This window comes from Brachyistius frenatus, unplaced genomic scaffold (assembly GCF_029030835.1).
Source record: "Brachyistius frenatus isolate BFR_SWC_R1_liver_20210118 unplaced genomic scaffold, ASM2903083v1 Contig_97, whole genome shotgun sequence".
Classification (NCBI taxonomy): domain Eukaryota; kingdom Metazoa; phylum Chordata; class Actinopteri; family Embiotocidae; genus Brachyistius; species Brachyistius frenatus.
This window is the reverse complement of record NW_027210696.1, coordinates 149,698-162,849: the sequence shown is the minus strand read 5'-3', so window position 1 is coordinate 162,849 and position 13,152 is coordinate 149,698. Positions and strand designations below refer to the sequence as shown.

General features: G+C 44.4%; 1 protein-coding gene across 5 annotated transcripts in view; it reads left to right on the top strand.

Moving 5' to 3' along the window:
- Nucleotides 1-13,152, top strand: part of frmd4a (FERM domain containing 4A) — a 101,959-nt gene that overhangs the window by 37,766 nt on the left and 51,041 nt on the right. For 2 of the 5 annotated variants that reach the window (XM_069711187.1, XM_069711186.1), the window contains exon 1: nt 6,883-7,419. The exons of the other annotated variants lie outside the window; for them this stretch is intronic. In XM_069711187.1, the coding sequence (XP_069567288.1) occupies nt 7,327-7,419 (93 nt within the window). In that variant the 5' untranslated portion in view covers nt 6,883-7,326. Of the gene's footprint in view, nt 1-6,882; nt 7,420-13,152 lie in introns of those variants that run through there. 5 annotated transcript variants of the gene reach the window in all.

Below are 13,152 nucleotides of genomic sequence, written 5' to 3'. Positions count from 1 at the left end.
TGTAAATGTGACATAAGAATCCCTGGTTGCTTTGATCTGCCGGCTGCTGTAATGAGTTTGGTCGTTAAGCTGCTGTTTCCCTTTAACATTGTTTACAGGCACGGGCATCTGTCGGAGGGAACTGTAATCTGCCCTTTTCTGAGATACACTCTGCTTGCAGTGAACACTATCAACGCTCAAATCCACTGCTGCACAGCATCAAATTTCACTAATAGATGCAGAGATTTGCTGCTTGAAACCATCAACCTATTGTGGAGATTTGGTTGTTTTCATACTTCCAATAGGTGATTTATGACTGAGGCAATAAAGATTAGTGTGTGTTAGTGTTTATGGCCAGAAAAAGGATTTGGATTATTCATGCACTGCATGTGGGATGGAAAAAAAAAAGGGCGTCAGGAAAAAGCTTCCTTCCTCCACATTTCCTCTCAGCATCCTAATTAGACTGCTTATTTATTTCTCTAATTGCTGCAAGAGGCTGGAAAACAGAGGGTTATCTGGCCACTTTGCATACTTAAATGAGAAATATTTAAATTGCTTGCACTCTTTCCAATCTGGTTGCTTGACATATCACATTCAATGCACGCACCCCCCCCCCCCACACACACACACACCCCACCCCACCCCCCCCCCACACACACACACACACACACAAAACATGCAGACATAAGCTAAGAAGAGGCATATTTCAGTGAACCATCAAGTAGAGGCAGAGTGAAGTAGGTACTTTCATGGGAAGGCTTACCAGCAGTAGACAGTAGCATGGAGCAGGCATCTTATACTACTGAAAACATTTTGTCATAATACTAGTCACAGGACTCACCAGCACTATTGTCAAGCATTGACTCTATTGCCGAGTCTGTTCAATGAATCTAAATGAAGACAGTTAAGCCCAGAAACTAAGGTCATTAGAGTAATATTAAGGGTCATTAGAATAATGACAGCACTTCTCCATCCTCCGGTAGAGAAGGACCTCCAGAGCCCTATCTATACCGCTCATTGGCTTGTGAGCAGCAGCCGAGTGTACAGCTATTTTCAAGGGTGCAGTGCTATTTTCATTAGCCACAGCAGTGCATATGAATGATTCAGGAAAGCCGAGAGGATCTGAGGCAATGAACTTCCTTTACAGCCTCTTTTACTACAAGAAAAGGAGGTCACTGTTTTGTTGCCTCGACTGCTCGCTGGGAGCTAAGCGGAGTCATTTGTAGAGACTGTAGATTTTTCAGGTCAACACTCAAATGTCTTCTGAATTCATGGCCGCATTTGACATGAATAAAATAGTAACGTGATCTGTATCTGCTGATTGGATTTCTTTTTTTTTTTTTCCTGTTTGCTGTAACATGTCAGTTTGTGGCGTCACATCGGCTCCTGCCAAAGCTGCTGTGTATTGTGTTGCTGGTCTGCTGAGCTGTGAGGGGAGGACACACGGGGAGACGGCAGCTCCTCTTTGCGAGGATGCCTCACAGTCTCGCACAAAGGCTGACAGTCACATCAGGAAGTGAAGCGTTGTGATTAAAAATGCATTCAATCTCTGTGTAGTTTAATTGATTCTCCTCCTCGTGCACACTACAAATGTCTCCACCTCCCAATCTTCTCCCCCAACAAACACTTCTGAGAAGCAGGCCCAGAGGCAAACCTAAACATCCCCTCTTTACTCATCTTCCTCCCACATCCCTTCTTCTCTGCCCCATCCCCCTGGTCCCCTCTGTCAGAAAAGACCTCAGCTGGACGAGAGTGTCTCCATCACAGCTGTACTGCACTGCTCTGCTTTGCTCTTTTCAGCTCTGTCCTCTGTAAAGAACTAGTTTATATCTCTGGAGAGCTGCTCTGCCTCACAGGGCTTGTGGTCCAAAAAGCATTCAGTCTGCCAGGACCACAAACACTGTGACGCACTGATACCAAGAGCTTCCTCGCCACAATACGGCATTATCAAGCATGTGTGTCTGCAGTATGTACATACACACAACTTGTTCTCTTGTGTACTATACACTCTTGACTCTTTGCTGTAGATGTGTTGATTCAGATAGAAGCTATTGACTGGGTGTATTATGTGGGAATATTCTGTTGCGTAATGGTTGTGTTCTCTGCCAACTTTTTCAGTTTTAGAAAGCTGACCTCCTCCCTCTTTCTGTCTTCCCCTCATCGTTCTCTCTTTCTCTTGTTCCCCCCCCTCTCTCCACCCTGCATTAGTCATCCCGTCTGAATTGATCTGATCTCGGTATTGATTGGTATGCGGCTGGAGTCACGTCGTCTCAGGACCAAAGCATAACTTTGTACAAATTTCAGAGCATATTCCCGCAACCTTACCCTTTGTCTCACCTTATATCTTTCTTACTGGCAACAAATCCCATAATAAGACCAAACCGAACACGTGTCAGTCCACCTCTCGGTGTTTTCTCATTTCCCTACCCATGTTGAGTCAATCAGCAGGAGGACTATTTGTTACTTAAAAGCAGGTCACAGTTCATTTGTTGGGGACTATTACGGTGCCTTTTCATGGTAGTGATCATAGTAATGAAAAAACATAATTTCTCCCATAGTTCAGTGATGGCTGACTTGCATGTTTTAAAGTTTCTCCTCTGGCATTGCTTAAACATGGCCTAAAAACTCATCGCTGTTAAACAAAGTTGTTGTTTTTTTGGCCAAGATAAAAATCCCCTAAAGCCTTAAAGTGGCTTAAATGTAACTCCGCTACACCTTTATCTTCATTCAATATGTGTGACCATATTTGGATGAGCGGGGAGGAGCGTAGGGTGGATCTGACTCGGTCTGATTGAAAACCCAGCGATACTACGTCCTGCCCATCGATAGCGGAAACCCAACTGCACCACAGGCCTGTCAATCAAACAGACTTGCACTCAAAAACATGTTTTTTTTTTTTTTTTTTTAGGTCTTTGAGGGATTATTTTCTGATAAATAAGACTAATAAGAAGGAGTGACATTAGCTAGCAACACCAAAATGAAATTTATTGACTTTGTATTTCATGGGATTAGTTTAATGGGAGTCTATGGAGCCGGAGGCTTTTTAGGAGCCAGCTTCTAGCGTCACTCGGTGGTATGACAGTTTAAGGCACTTCCGCATTGGCCTCATTTTTCAGACTGGAAAGCTACGTCCACTTTTATATACAGGCTATGGTTCTTGTATAAACAACACCACATGGACATGGTAACAAGGTAAAAACCTGATTTTCTCAGGAGGGAGAAACCTTTACCTTTTAGGCAACAGCAGAGGAATACACTACATGAGAGTTTGGCTACACGCTGTTAATCAGTATCAGAATCAATTCATTGATATTTGTGGGATTTTATTGGATTTGTTGACAAAAAAAAAAAAAAAAATCAAAAAATGTAGAACAGAATAATGATGTGTTGTTTTTTTTTTTTTTTGGGGGGGGGGGGACCTCCAAAGACTGAATTCAATTTGAATAATAAAGTCAGCTTTAGCTATCAGGTGTATCTCATTTACTTGCCTCGTTAGTCTTTTCTGAATCACCAAAATAAATAGAGAAAAGACAATTATCTCCAACTTGATCCAGTTTTTATGGGCACATCCATGAACTCATTAGCCATAATCATTCATCCTTCAATTCCCATCACATGTATGGTCCAGATTCTGATGTGAACCGGCGCAGCGCACGCAGAGGCTTTCCAGTAGACTTGGGTGAATAATTCAGAAGCTTTAAACGCTATTCACCGGGCGAAATTGCACATCCAGCACCCCATTCAAGTCTTCTGCTACCCATGTAATAGACTGCTGATTGGCCCATTGGAATGATATATTCTAATTCTATCAAGGCACAGACGACTGTATAATAGCAGTGCAAGAGTCTGGTTGTGGACTCCACTGAGACAAAGGTTTTTTTTCGAGGCAATGTCTGCCTCGTCAAGGTTATGAACACATTCAGTGTGACGACACTCCGTTGGTGACAGAGCCTAAAACGTTAATCATACTGAACGACACACAAGCAGATGTACACACACACACACACACACACACACACACACACACACACACACACACACACACACACACACACACACACACACACACACACACACACACACACACACACACACACACACACACAGTCACCTCTCGGCAGGATGAGCAGATGTGAGCTGAGCGGACATGATTTGACCAGGACAACCTGTCCTAGAGTTCCACCAAATCTCTTCAAAATACAAATACTGTATGTCCCAGTTTTCACAGTGACTCACAGAAATGTGTCCGTTCCCTAAAAACAGAAAATATCTCGCAGGCTATCCGTTACCTTTTCCGCACACACAAAAGTGTTTCCCAGGCCTTCTCGCACAGACACTGCCGAGGGGATGATAATCGAAGTGGATGCTCCCCTGTGGAGAAGTCATTATGATTGGTTCTGGCCTGATGAAGGGTGGGTGGCCCCCGCATTCATCTTACTTTCAAGAGAAAGAAGAAAAACAACACTGGTGTAGAAAGCACGTACGGGATCACACGGTTACAAATGAATTGAATTACGCTATCAGGGTGGAACTTGTTTAGCCGCGCTATATAACCGTTTATCTGTTTTGCTTGCAGTGCTGGTGTTAATCAACCCTTTGTAATTTTGCGGAGTCTTGAAACGTAAACATTCAGCCCCCTCCCACCCTGCCTGGGATGCAGAGAGAGTCCAACTAGAGGACATTTCCATAAACACACGCTCTCCGCCCACCCACCCACCCACACACACACAGTGAGGAGCAGGACCATAGGGATGAGTCAGACAGCCATGGGCAGAGACTTGCTGAGTTATCAGGGTAGATTAATACATTTACAATGCTAGGATTCCACATTTAAGAACCACTGCTTTTTCTTTTTTTTATTCCAACTCTGAACAAAGACTAAGCAGACACGCAGCTGTTTTGTTTCCCTCATTATCATCTCTCATAACTCGATAGTGATTTCTCTTTCTTTTCTTACACGCTCTCTCCTTATCTACAGTTCTTCTTCTTTTTTTTTTTTTTTTTTGCCATAAATGTATTAATAGCTTTTGGTTCATTTTGGGGACAGCTGGTTCTTGTGTAGCGAGGGACATCAGAATCTCCCAGATCTTCGCTAGATTCTTGTATTTTTATGCCGTTTTATATATGTTTGTGTTTTGACATATTTTTATTACAAGGTGCAAATCCCATTCGCCTTTATTTTTGTGCGCTTGTTGACTGAAATGGGTCATTGTGCATCTAGCTTAAGGCATCAAGAAGAGTAACATGATGTTTTTTCTTTTTTTTTTTTTTTTTCTTCCTGTCAAGATGAGGGCTTATCACCTCCGTGGATTTGAGGAAGCAGAATTTAATCAATTTTAAAACGACCAAAAAAAAAAAAAAAAAACATCCGCAGAAGAGAACAAAAGAACACAAACCGTACTTAAACTGTTCAATTAGGAGAGCGTATTGTCATCTCGCTGTCAAGGTGTCATAGAGATCCCTATGAAAGCAGCGAGGGTTTGTCACCGGAATCAGCAGTGGCAGTTAATCTCAGTCATCAGGATCTGAATTAACATCAAGCTCACACATCGCACAGCGTACCAGTCGCACGGCAGAGAGACGGAAATGAATTGTGTCTTTTGGTTCCTTTTACAATTCCTCCGATATATCATCCGTAAGACCTGGATGTCCGCAGACTTAAGTTTATAAATAGCCCTCTGATATTTCTCATGTAGGCCGCAGTCACTCACACACTGATGTGGGCCAGGGTGCTGAATAAATAATGCTTACTGGGGATTACCACTGCAGATGATTTTCCTCCTGCGTGCTTGTCGCTCGGCTTTAACACAATGTGTGTGTTTCTGTGTGTGTGTGTGTTACATATACAGTATTATGTAACTAAAGCCGTCTGGAGTCCTCACTTATAGAAATGATATGGGGATGGAAGAGGCTGGTTTGGTTTGCTCATTTTGACTGGTGGTTTTAAACTGATTTTATACCCTGTCATGGAGCATCAAATCATCTCATGACTTTGGTAACCAAGCTAAACCGTACAGGTTACAATCCAGCGATAGTGGTTAACAACAGCTATCCAAACCTATCAAAAATATTTGCTGTTTAATGTGCCAACATACTGTACATGTATGCGTGTATATTTGCATACCCAACATCTTTATACGTGTGTGTGCGCATGTATGTGTCGATTCACTTTAGTTAATCAGCTGACAGCCGAGTATTGATGTGCAGAACCAAACAGAGCTCAGTGGTGATGAGAATATGACAGTAAGTCACTAGGTGCAGCTGTAACTCATGAATCCAATAGCTTTAATGGACATGTAAAGACCACCACGGTGGATACAGAGGACTGACTCAGCTGAAAGGGGCTCCAGCTCGCCGCGGCTCTCTGTGGCTGCAGTTACCGTGATCAAAGGCCTCCTCGTAGGGCCACAGCTCGGCCACTGAAAGTCCACTACTGTCAGCAGAGCTTTGTGAAAAAGAAAAAAATCAGGCCAATTTCCACACTTGTCTTCGCATAGATGAAGAACCAAGTGGTAGTATGATGAAAATCTGCATTCATGATCAATGTGCATGCTTGACTGCGAGGGTGTGTGTGTGTGTGTGTGTGTGTGTGTGTGTGTGTGTGTGTGTGTGTGTGTGTGTGTGTGTGTGTGTGTGTGTGTGTGTGTCCCCCTTTGTGTCCTGGTCCAGACAGTGCAGGGAGCGAAAGCTGGATGTGGGATTTCAAAGATAATCTCCCTACCAGATGGCAAAACATCCCATATTCCCTTTGAGGTTCCCCACGTGATCCCCTGTAAGGGCTGGGTATGTATGTGCGCGCGCGTGTGTGTGTTTGGGTGGGTGGGAGTGTGGTGGGGGTATATATATATGCTCACGCACAATTATTATTGGATCATGTGACACAAGTGCGTATGCTAATAAGAGCTGTAACGTCACATTAATCCAGTGACCTGGTTAAGCCCCCAACTGAAGGAAGTGAGTATGCGGGGAAGGGAGGGGAAACTGCCGGAGCTGGAGAAGAGAGAGGAGGAGAAGAGAGAGGAGAGACAAAAGCGCACTCCCTCTCCGTCCCGTACACGCTCACACACTCATTCACCTCGTGAGCGGCAGAGTGGAGTGGAGCGGAGCTGAGCGCAGCAGAATGGACAGCGTTTCAGGACGGAGGGAGACGGAAGCGGAGAGAGGCACATAGGACCAGCGTGGGACTTTCTACTCCAACATCGCTCACTTCCAGCGACTCGTTACACACCCACGCGCAAGCCCGCGTGGACCACAGCTGTCAGGCTGGACGGGACGGCGAGGACACCCACTACCCACTCTCGCACGCATGCTCACACGCCCACGGACACGCACACTCTGGAGCGTAACATGGTGGTCCAGGGAGCAGTGACGCCCGGGAGAACCCGCCGGCTGATGCTTAAACTGCCGGTGGGAACTCTGCGGAGGAACAGTGGAGAGAGGGTAAGACTCTCTGACTTTGACTCTCTCGCTCTCTCCGTGTGTGTGTGTGATCGTGTTTTCTCGCGCTGTTGTGTGTGGAAGTGGGATTTAAAAAAAAAAGGTTCTTGGCTAATCCACGGAACCGTATTAGAATTGAGTTGGTGGAAGGCAAGTCAAGAGCAAAGCTTTTAATCTCCACGGTGGACAATACTTCTCTGTGTCCCTCGTCCTGTCAGTCTGAGTCTGTCAATCTTTGCAGCTCTCAGTCTGTCTCTGTCACTGCTAATGTATTCCGCTGCCGTCCTCGGCTTCAAGGTTAGAAGGAACTCTCACTGTGGGAGAGCTGCCTTTGAGTGCAACTTGTTTGCCCGTCACTGTCATGCGCAATTAAACGGGACTTGAGACATCCGTTATCTTCCTTTTATCAACCAAAAGCCACACACCGCCTCAGCTTGATTAAAAAAAAAAAAAAAAAAAAAAAAAATGCTGAATCCTGTCCTGCCCAGACTTTTTATTATTATTATTTTTTATTATTATTATTATTATATAAAGCGATGAAGTCCGTTTGTTTGCCGGGCATCAGAGGCTTCGGTGTTAACGTGTCTGTGTGTCTGGTGGGTGTGGACCGAGGGACGAAGATAACAGGTTCCAGCGAGGCCTTAGACGTGGAATGCGTGTTGCAAAGTTATCCCTCGTATCAATTGTAAAGACGGGCCGTGACCTGCCAGGTGATTCACCTCTTGTGTTCCTCAGCAAACTTGTTTACACCACGAGAAAGCTGCGTTGTGCAGCTGTGACTGTAGTTGCGTGTTTCCTCATTGCACTCATTCTGTGAAGCATGCCAGGACCAATTTCACGTTGCAGATACACTGGAATTAAGTGAATCACGTTTAAGTAGCGTGCGTGTGTGTGTGTGTGTGTGTGTGTGTGTGTGTGTGCGTGTGTGTGTGTATGGGTTCAGGTGAGGAGCGAGAGATGCTTGCAGCTCTTCCAAACTCCATACCCCCAAATCATAAAGTGCTTAAAGGATCACACAGAGTTGAATCTCCCTTTTAACAGACATCTCAATCGTCGCACTTGATGCAACGTGACTTTAGTTTCATTAACGTGTCTCGTCTTCTAAATGCTACGCGGCCTATGGAGAGTTGCTTTTTTTTTCTTCTCTTTGTAGTTTTTCCCTTTGATTTAACGTGTACGCAGAGGATTACAGTAGCGCACGCATCACGCACACATACTGTACACATGCGATCATAAATTACACAGTGCCAGCGTGTAGATGAAAACAGCTTTCGTGCTCATAAGCCGAGACGTGCACCTGCGCTTCAACACAGCTTACGTGGATAAAAAAAAAAATAATAATAATAAAAAAAAAAAAACGCAACCTGGCTCCTTTACAGAAAGTACATTTTATGGTCAAGTTGTGCTGAAGAGAGAGACTCCAGAGGAAGCAAAGTTTTCAGACAGCATGAGGTTTATCTTCGTCTGATGTTTTCAGGTCTGCCATATCCAAAGGTTGTGTGTTATAACTTGTATAGAAGCTGGTAAACCAATAAACTGTGATCTGACTGTATGTGGCTGGCTGAAATAATAGCCCTTGATTGGAGGAAGCTTAATATTCACTGTCCTTTTGAGAGAGGTAATTGCCACTGGTTGACTGACTGCTGAAACACACACACACACACACACACACACACACACACACACACACACACACACACACACACACACACACACACACACACACACACACACACACACACACACACACACACACACACACACACTCTCAAATCACCTTAATTAATGTAGAAAAGCAGATTTTTACATACAGGCAGCGTCTCTATGCTGATTGCATTCCCATTCTCTGCCTCCCATTCTTCTTTCAACCAGCAGTGTGCAGACAGACTGAAGGGGGATTATTTGTTGTGATTTGCATAAACTCACTGGCATTATTGCACGGTTGTGCTGGGGAAAAAAATGACCAGATAGATGCGCATCAGCTTGCTGTGTAAGGCAGCGATTGTGTCGGATTTTCAAAGTAGTTATCTGTCAAAGTGCACAGGGAGAAACGTGTTCAATAAATCGACAAAGGCGTTTTAAAAAGGTGAATGTAAATCGTCAGGCTGTCTGACTCGTTCCTCTCTCCGCGATGGCAGATGAACAAAGCTCCGTGATCTACTGGTTTCTACACCAGAGGCTCTATAAATGTCAACTGTCTGTTGGGTTATGACTTTCCTCTCCATGTCCTTGCTGAGCCACTAAAATACTTTCACTTCTATACACAGCTGCAGCTTTGTCCTGCTCCAACTTGTCATGTTAGATAACTCATTGCGTTCGCATCCAATCTCCGACTTATGCAATTGCACGAGCTTTGTTAGAGGGGTAACATCGCACAAAAAAATATTGATAAAATCTGTATCTATAATCAGCAGCTGACGGAGCAGAGTGGAAGGTTGTAGTGGAAATTTATTGCTGCGAGTTTAGATCAAGTTAAGAGCCTTTTTTCTTTTTTTTTTTTTCACATCCCTCAGCATTTCCTAGTGAACATGCAGAGGTTAGTGGGTGCGCATCCCTGCTGGCTAAACACTTTCCTCCAACCCATTAGCATTCAGTAACTCTTTTTGAAAGATATTTTAAAACCGGATCCTCCAGATTGCTTTTTACCTTCCGGATTGCAGAGTGAGAAGCCACTCTTTTCATCTATTCCCTGTCACTTATCTAATGCAGATGAATCGTCTCGCGTCTGCGTCGCTACTGTCTGATGGATGTCGGTTTCTATTACAGTTAATTGAGTAACATCTACAGGGAGAACATAGCCATCTTTGTTCACGGTCAACAGCTATGACACATTTGAACAAAACATGCCTCGTCAACTGGGGAACAATAGAGGAGAGGAACTTCATTACTCCCCTGATACTCTACGAATCATGGCTTTGCCGTACCTTTATTTTCTACTCCTTGTTGTTGTTCCATAAAAATCCAACTCTTCACAACATGACATGTTGTGCTTCTTACCCGTGATTCCCTCTTTCTCTGCCTCTTGCATTCTTAAGAAAGTAGAACTGGCAGCACGTGAAAGAAGTGTATCAGCATGGACAACATGGGATAGAAGTGCTTGTAGATCCTCGGGAAACACTTGGTGTTTACACTCTAATATGATGATGATAAATTGCACAGTTGATGTTGACACTTTAAAACAGCTTCTTTGAAGGGATGTTTTCTGTTTAGATTACCTCTGCGAGCAGGCTGAATTAGGATTATCCTCTCTTTGTTATCCAGCTATTAAATTAAGCTGCTGCGCTCTTTTCTGTGAAATTAAGAACAAAAGAACAAAACAAAAAAACAAAGAGAGGGTGTGAGAAAGACTGGCATGTGTGTTCATGTGTGTGTTTATGTTGGGGAGAGGTGGGTGTAATACAGAAAACATTTCAGATTTTAGGAGGATGGATCGCTCTCCAAGGAAACATGTTGTTGGAGGGGGCACCGCAGGGGAGCGAGGGCATAAAGGTGGGAGGGGTGGATCACTGTCAGAGAAGGAAACCTTCACACACACGCATATACACATGTTCAAAACAAACATACATGAGCAGAATAAGAGTGCAAAGAGACAATGGCAGGACTGTAATTTACCACTACAGGGCTGGGAGCTGGAGGCAGCCAGGCTGGTGATGAGGCAGGAATACTAATCAATCCTTGTTACCTTTAAACATCTTGTCTGCACCAATCACGGAGAAGGTCAGCGCTGGACTCCGGCACTCTGTGGGTCAGGTGGATACTCTGCTTGTTTCTCATCAGACTGATCTAATTGTCTCGACATTTGAGTCAGGATTCATTGAAGCAGCTGCAAAGTTGATGTGGAAACCAAGGCAAGAAAAAAAACAAAAACGTCCGAAGTAAGTTTAATTTGTTTACCTTCCCTCTGGTAGCAAATCTGAATTGGTAGTTTTTGCCCCTACAGCTCTCCTTTGCCTCGCTACAGTATTGATTCCCAGGGATCTTAACTTGCCCCCAGGATTGTAGGTGAGAGAGATGTGGTCAGCCAGCCCAATTAAACAGACAAAGAGATGAGAAAAGAGAGGGGGGGGGGGAGGAAAAAAAAAAAGTGGGAATAACTGCAGCTAAAGGCTCCTGAAGGCCCCTCATGTACCACACCCTGTTCGGCATGAAAAGGGACCCCCCTTTTTTCCCCAAGGCAGCTCAGAAGGAAGAATGTTATTGAGCAAGTGAGGAAAGGGGGGCACATGGGAGACTCCCACTCTCTTCTCCGCCCAGGCTCTTTCATCACTCTGTGCTATGATTTTTTTTTTCCCCCCTGCCTTTTATTCCCCGTCCAAAATCAACCCGCAGACCTATAGACACATGGCACAGCTGCGCACAAGTTCAAAGTAAATCTGTACGGGCCGCGATCAAACAATGACGAGATGATCGCCTATTGACTGTGAGTGAAGGCTGAAGGCAGTGAGCTGCTGATAATGTGTTTTCTCTATGGAGACAGTCTGCTAGCAGGGTTACTATGGCGAGAGTGGACTCTTCTGTCCTCTGCCAAAACATCCCCAGTAGATGGATGGGTGTGTGTGTGTGTGTGTGTGTGTGTGCGTGCGTCTGTGTGTTTGTGTGTTCCCGTCCTCCTCTGCCACCATCATGCTGAGCCCAGAAGGATTTCTTCATTTTTCTCTGCCTCTCTATTCTCAGAAATGACTGCATGCAAGAAAGAGAGAGAGAGAGAGAGAGAGAGAGACAAAACAGAGTAAGAAAATTAAAAGAGGAGTGTGGGTTGATGGGAAGGAGTCTGTTAAATTCCACCTCCCCCAAAACAGGATGTGGAGACCCCAAAATGTTCCTTAAATATCCCAGTACAATCTGTGCCCTTTGTTAGACAGAGATAACATGTCTCAATGAGAACGGAGTCACTGTCTGTGACTCACTCATATGAAGGGGTTTATTCATAGTGTGTGTGTGTGTGTGTGTGTGTGTGTGTGTGTGTGTGTGTGTGTGTGTGTGTGTGTGTGTGTGTGTGTGTGTGTGTGTGTGTGTGTGTGTGTGTGTGTGTGTGTGTGTGTGTGTGTGTGTGTGTGTGTGTGTGTGTGTGTGTGTGTGTGTGTGTGTGCAAATCCTGCACAGTGATATTAGAAGAGGAAGGAAAGTTGGGGAGAAATTATGTGAAAAGTGGTAAAGATTTTCCTGAAGATGTTTGTGTGTGTGCGGGTGTGTGTGTGCGGGCGTGTGTGTGTGTGTGTGTACGAGTGACAAAGAGAGACAGAGCGGGAAAGGGTTAGGAAGTGAGAGAGAGATGCTGTCTCTTGTTTTCCCGTGGGTGTACTGCAGTAACATAATAATCCTCATTAATATGTATCTGCTAGGCAAAGTGAAGAGAATGATTAGCGAGAGAGAGAGGGAGAGAGAGAGAGAGAGTGTGTGTGTGTGTGTGTGTGCACGTCTGTGTTTTCTTGAGTGAACACCCCTTTGTGCATGTGTAGTATATTAGAGCATATAACACACGAACTAGGTCAACTTCCATACTTAAGAGACAAACAAGTCCCGATGCTTCAAAGGTTTTATGTCATTGTGGGTGCTTTTCGTTCTCTCTCTCTCTCTCTCTCTCTCTCTCTCTCTCTCTCTCTCTCTCTCTCTCTCTCTCTCGCCACATTACGTTATGTTATTGATTTTCCTGCTCGCACCTCTAACACAATCACATTAAACTAGACTGATCAGAATTGAATTTCAGACTGAGTCTATACACACGTATGTCACTTA